Source organism: Poromitra crassiceps (assembly GCF_964638095.1).
Source record: "Poromitra crassiceps genome assembly, chromosome: 7".
Classification (NCBI taxonomy): Eukaryota; Metazoa; Chordata; class Actinopteri; order Beryciformes; family Melamphaidae; genus Poromitra; species Poromitra crassiceps.
The window spans coordinates 51,475,865-51,482,639 of NC_139628.1; the positions used below are offsets into that span (position 1 = coordinate 51,475,865).

The 6,775-nt window shown below is 43.5% G+C and overlaps 1 protein-coding gene across 1 annotated transcript; it reads left to right on the forward strand.

The window, feature by feature from the left end:
- The first annotated feature begins 609 nt into the window (after positions 1 to 609).
- Positions 610 to 3,035, forward strand: LOC310780317 (zinc finger BED domain-containing protein 4-like). The gene is made up of 2 exons (XM_083640890.1): positions 610 to 1,740; positions 2,087 to 3,035. Exons 1-2 carry the CDS (start codon positions 725 to 727, stop codon positions 2,634 to 2,636), a joined length of 1,566 nt encoding a protein of 521 aa, XP_083497016.1. The 5' UTR covers positions 610 to 724; the 3' UTR covers positions 2,637 to 3,035.
- Positions 3,036 to 6,775: the final 3,740 nt, after the last annotated feature.

Genomic DNA, 6,775 nt, shown 5'->3' on the forward strand with positions numbered 1-6,775 from the left:
GAACAATAGGGGTTCCAGCCTCTGCAGTGCTTGGCCCCCTAAAAACACTGGCAAGGCCGGGTGCAGTGGTGGCCGGGGCCCAACGGAGAGAGAAGCGAGCTTATGTCGGTTCAATCCCCCGGGACTGGCAGGATCAATCTGGCTGGGGAAAGTGAAAAGGCAGCACTTGCCTAGGGATGCGCCGATCCGATACTTGGATCGGGTATCGACGCCGATATAGCACAAAATTCTAGATCGGGTATCTGTGGGAAATGGCCCGATCCACAGACCGATCCATAGGGGCCATTCTATTCACTCAAGTTCTATGTTTGTGCAGCGTGTGACGTCATACGCTCGCAACGTGCTCACAGCGCCCATGCGCAGTTGTTTCCAAACAAGCTAGTAGCAGCATGAACACACTAACATGGAGCGAGGCAAAGGCTCCCCTATCTGGGGCTTTTTCACGCTACCTACGCCAACAAGTTCGACAGCTGCTTGCAATATCTGCAAAGTAAATGTTCCGAGAGGTGGTGACAAGACTTCACATTATAACACAACCAACTTAATCAAGCATCTCCAGAGATATCATGCTAAAGAGCATGGCGAGTTTAACGAGCTGAAAAAAACAAAAGGAGACGGGACGAAGCAGCTAACTTTGACGGAGACCAAGGAAAGAAGTGAGACATTTCCACCGGATAGTGTGAAAGCAACCAAAATCACGGAAAGGGTACTGGATTTCATCGTTATGGATGGGCAGCCTCTCTCGGTCGTCGAGGACAAGGGTTTCAAACTCTTGATTAAGCACCTGGAACCACGGTACCAAATGGTAAAACGAAAAAAATTATCGGAGAAGGCTCTGCCTGAACTGTACAAGAAAGTGTGCAAACGCATATCAGAAGATCTAAAAGATGTCAAAGCGATGAGCTTCACTACAGATGTCTGGAGCTCCGACGTGTCCCCCATGTCGCTTTTAAGTTTAACGGTACATTGGCTGGACGCGAGTTGTGTGCGACACAGTGCCATGTTAAATGCAACAAACTTCCGTGGGTCACACACCGGCGATGCGATTGCAGCTGCCCTAAGGGAAATGCTTGATAAGTGGCAAATACCGTTGAACAAAGTCCACGTTATTCTCAGGGACAACGCTAGCAACATGAAAAGTGCAATGGAAAAGCTGGGAGTGCGCAGTTTAGGCTGCGCGGCACATACAATGCAGCTTGTCGTCAACGAGGGACTTCTGTCACAACGTAGTGTGAGTGATGCCGTTGCAAGTGGGAGACAGATTGTTGGGCATTTTAAACACTCTCCACTTGCATATTCACGGCTGCAAGATATCCAGCTCGAGATGCAGATGGAACAAAAACGCCTACAGCAAGATGTCAAAACGAGGTGGAATAGCACCTACTTAATGATAGAGAGTCTGCTGGAACAGAAGCGAACCCTGTCTGCCTATTCTGCTGACCATGCCCTGCCCACAACACTCACGCCAAACCAGTGGGCCTTGCTTGACAAAACAAGGACCTGTCTTGAACCGTTTGAGGAGTTTACTAGGAAGGTGAGCTCAGCCACCTCCTCCGCTGCTGATGTTATCCCAAGTGTCACCGTTCTCAAACGTCTCCTCTCCACGGAAAGCGAGGCTGACTCTGGGGTAAAAACAATGAAAAAGACCCTCCTAGAAGCCGTCGACAAACGCTTCAGCACCGTAGAAGATGAACCTCTCTACGCACTTCCCACACTGCTGGACCCGAGATATAAGGACAGGTTAGACTCTAAACCTATTACATTATATTATTTATCTCTCTCTCAAACACACACACACACACACACACACACACACACACTCTGTGAAACAGACTAGTATGCTGCAAATTTAAATATGATGAGAGATGCTAGGATATAAATTGAATATAACTCATAAAAGATCAATATTAAATAACATACACATTATAGATTTTACATACACTACTAAGCTACATTTGAGATGTAAAGTAAGGATAAATGTGCAACCATCTGTGATATTCTTTTTTCTATTATGTATTACTTTGATGAGTCTATAATTGAACCTAATATGTGTTTTTTTGTTTTGTTTGTTTTCCCCCCCTCTCAGGTTCTTTACCAGTGCAGACTGTGCCAAGCGTGGGAAAGATGCACTGGCCAAGGAACTGGAGGAAGACATGAGGAGGAGGACCACCACAGTGACAGCTGATGGAGCATCAGAGGCTTCGGAGCCAGTGGAGCCACCAGAAAAGGCCCCCCGGTTGGAAGCAGCAGAAGCAAGCAGAAGCAAGAGCAGGGGCAGCTTCATGAAAGAATTTGCCAAAATTCGGGGGGAGCGTGAGGAAGATCCTGGTGCAGCAACCAGCTGCAGCACTACTGTCCAACTGCATGGGTTTTTTACTGAGGAAACAATTCCTGACACACACGACCCATACAAATACTGGGGAGTCAACCGCCAGCGGTTTCCAGGCCTTGCTGCCGCTACCTTGAAGTACCTCTGCGCGCCCTGCACTAGCGTAGACAGTGAAAGGCTGTTCAGCACAGTCTCCAACATCATAGATGAGAAGCGAAACAGACTTACAGCCGAGAGAGCAGAAATGCTTGCTTTCCTGAACAAGAACCTGCCACTGATGCTTAAGTCTGAGCTTGAGAAGCTTTAGAAATCTGGATCTGCTTGAGCAGGTCACTGTCACTGACACTGAGTGGTGTAAGGCTGCAACTAACTAATGTTTACTTTATTTTAATTATCGATTAAGCTGTCAATTATTTTCTCAATTAAGATGACATTCTCCAAGGTCTTCTTTTGTCCACACAACCCAAAGATATAGATATATATATATATATAGATAGTTTATGTGTCATAGAAGAGTAAATAAACCAGAAAATATTCACATTTAAGAAGGAGGAATTAGAGAATTTTGACTTTTTCTTTAAACTAATTAGGAATTACTCTAAACATTATCAAAATTATTGTCTATTAATTTTATTTTTCTGTCGATGGACTAATTATTGCAGCTCTAGTGCTATGTGACTTTGACCACAACACTGCAAAAAAAAAAGGCAGCAATACAAGGGCCTTCTGCCCAGTCTAGTGGTAACAAAAGAGAACTTGACAAGTAGACTACCTCTGTTTGAATACCGTATTTTGTTACCAAGCTAGTGAAGCCATTGGTTCCTATTTGCAGTGCACTAAATCATAACAAAGAGCTGACTCCTATTTATTTTGAATATGTACCAAGCTAGTGAAGCTATTGGTTTGTTTTGTTTTAATTCTCAGTTTCAGCTCCTTTATTTATTTTACTTTTGATTTTAAATTCTTGTCTGCACTGCAGCACTTTTCCTAATTTCCTATTTGCACTAAACCATTATAAAGATGTTTATGTTTACATGTTTTACCCAGCTATGTTTATTCAACTGCTTTTGTATTGGATGTTAAATTCCCATTTGCACTATACCATTGAATGTTTACCAAAAAGTAAAACCAAGCTAGTGAAGCTATTGGTTTATTCTCAGTTTCAGCTCAGTTATTGTTTTTACAATGGATTTCAAATTACTGACGTGATTAGTGATTTAGCTATCATAGTTTTGCTACATGATAATGGAATTTTAAATTCCTGTTTTCTGTCTTAACATTTACAGATCATTTGAATGTTTTACAAAGCTGGAGAAGCATTATAGCTTTAAACAAATTACATTGTTGCTGTGTTGCACAGTTATTCAATAAATAATTCACTACATTTATAGCTGTGTTTGTTACATTTTGTTTTACAAAGTTAGGAAAGTAATGTTTAAGTTAAGCCTGATGTTGCCTTGCACAAAATAATGATTCCAGTCTCTTCCACACAGTGAGGCATACAGTTTATTAGGTAATACAGATTTTTTGGGGGGATATCGGATCGGTACTCTGTATCGGCCGATACTGGACCCCCAGATATCGGTATCGATATCGGAGGCGAAAAATGCGGATCGGAGCATCCCTACACTTGCCCCCCTCCCGCGTTATCACCACTGACTGAGGTGCCCTTGAGCAAGGCCCCTTAACTGCTCCAGTGGAGCTGATCAGTGGCCAGCAGATCAGACTGTGGTTGTACTGGTCAGCTTCCAGGTGTGGGTGTGAATGTGTGTGTGTGTGAATGTGAACAGGGCGCTCCTGAAAAAGAGAGCATTGCTCTCAGTGAGACTCCCCCTGTGTAAATAACGGTAAGATCAAAATAAATAATAATAAAAAAAAAATAAAAAAAAAAAAAGTGAAAAACAGCTGATCTCCCTCCCTCCCCATTACCCTCAAAATCAGCCACCGGTACAGTATGTCACAACGAGTGTGTGCTTTGTATTCTGCGATCATATCATCGCTTATTCAAATAAGCTCAAATAGTGTTATGAGCTCTTTCGGTGCATATTTCCCCCCCTTGGGTTTTCCAGACTTAAAACAAGGGAATAACATAAAAGATGCTTAATGTCAGTAGCTGCTCTCCAAGCAGTGCCATGAATCATGTATACAGTAACTACACTTCCCCCAAAACTTTTCCAGATGCCACAGTTGGGGTGTTGTTTTTCTCAGCATTCACAAAGGGGAGACAGTTTTATATACTCAGTCATCCTCTCTCAAATGTGTTTGACTTGTGTGTGTGTGTGTGTGTGCGTGTGTGTGCGTGTGTGTGTGTGCGTGTGCGTGTGTGTGTGTGTGTGTGTACACTCAGCCCCATGATCCATTCTAAGTGGGTAAAGTCATAGTGCACACTTCCAACACACTTGTTGTGGGTCTCGTTGTGCGCTACACATCTGGCAAAATTCCCATAAGACTCGGGGTGCTCAAATGCGTTATAATATGTATTGCATGTGATGCTCTGTTGCATATGGCGTTCTCTGTTTTCCGTGCTGGCCTCATAAAAGGAATTTCCCCCGGGATATGAACATGATGGGTTTTTGAAAGTTGTTGCAAAAAAAATAAAAAAAATAAAATCCACCCAAAGCCTTCCCCATTTTTCATTTCTATTTCTATAGATTCCTTTGTTTCTTTGTAAATGCTCAGACACACTCTATATAGAAATACCAAGCCATGAATCATGTCAAGAGAGATTTACTCCACATTCTGCATTGACTTTCGGGGGGGGGGGGGATCTTTTGTGTGCATCTCGCTCGCTGCTCTCTCTCCCCCCTTTCTCTTTTTATATCTTTGCACTTTGACTAAAATCATGCAGTCGGGAAAAACCTCCAATTCACACGTCAATTGCAAGATACTGTAAGTATAAAGTGCACCACTGTTAATACAGTAGCTTGTGACTGAATAACCTGCCATCAAGTCAGACCTTTAGGCCATGTTCCGACTAGGAGGCCAAATCTGATTCGTGAACTTTAGTGACCTATTAATGACTTTATCCAGATTGGCTTTATGAGTCTGGACGCTCCAAGTCTGATTTGTGTCACTTGTCCCAAACCACATATGGAGGTAGTTTCCAATCTGCTTCAAATGTGCTTTTGACTGATGTGTCTTCAGTGCGGACGCGCAGATCCACCAGATCTGATTTGAACGTCACTCACAACTCGTCAAATGCTTCTGCGCAGGAAAACCACGTCACCGACGTTAAGTATTCACTGACGCCCACGTCGTTACCATAGCAACCCATGCAGATAGGCTGTTTAGGTCTGGACACACAGATCCGACTTGAGAATCAGATTTGTGGCAGTGCGGACACACTCCCAAATCAGATTTGGGAAACTAATCAAGATAATGATGATTAATGACTTCATCAGCAAATCGGATTTGCCTGTAATGTGAACTTACAGTAAGTATGCACACAGCCATTTGGTGATCGAGTGAGAGAGCACAGCACAGATTGGATGGTAGAGGGGACAGCGGGAGCCAATGGGAGTGGAGCGCGGTCGCGTCACCTTCACTAACACAAGTCCCGGGGCAAAGTAAATACAAAGCATCTAAAGTGCATCCATTTTTCAGCATGTGACAGTATAGCCTACTGCTGCACGGCCATTTTTCAGGTCGGCGCCAAAAAAGCTGAGCACGTCTTAGATCATCATTAGAGAGAGTAATTTTACAAAATTCCCCCCTTAATGGCTGCCATGCATTTTCCATTTCTGCACATTTGTAGATCCGTCCGCTTAGTGCGCTCGAAGATAACTGGAATGCGTGGTGACTTTTGTTTTGTCCGTCTGTCTCTACCTGTTTCTCTTGTTCTGTCTGTAAAACAGTTCAAAAAGGCACGTGGAAACGCACAGGGAAAAGAGATGAAATCGAGGGGGCTGGACAGAGGTGCAAGTAACTGGCATAATAGTCCACACAGAGATAGCTCCCATGAAACATGTATTGGTAGGTTATGTTATTTATTTCAGTGTAACGTTTCGGCACAACCCTCCTCATACTCCTGAAACATTACACATGGTATTGTTTCCCCTAGAATGTTTTTCAGGCCTGGAGGGATTTCAAAAGGTACCCCGGCGATCGCAACGGTGGGGGCCCTCGCTGGCAACGGTAAACTTTTAGCTAACCTGTTCGCAATGGCAGCCCAAGTATCATCATACTATTATGGGATGCGATGCGAACAGTTGTATTATGGGATGTGCGTTTCCCAGGCAACGACACACGTTGACACGTTTTGGAACAGAGCTGGCACAACGCTGGCACAATGCTCCTAAAAGCAAAATGCTTATTGTTTTGAATGATTTGGCATCTTCTATTACTGTCAACACTGTGAACACCTGGATTGTTGTATTGTAATAATATGCCATAAAGGTTTATTGAAGTTTTGGGGAGAGCAAGAAAACAAAAATCTAAAAAAGAAAA

Bases quoted from the DNA above. Each gene is read 5' to 3' on its own strand.
- LOC310780317 (XM_083640890.1), top strand. From the start codon at position 725: ATGGATGGGCAGCCTCTCTCGGTCGTCGAGGACAAGGGTTTCAAACTC. The intron at 1,741-2,086 runs GTTAGACTCTAA...CCCCCCTCTCAG, and splicing joins GACCCGAGATATAAGGACAG to GTTCTTTACCAGTGCAGACT.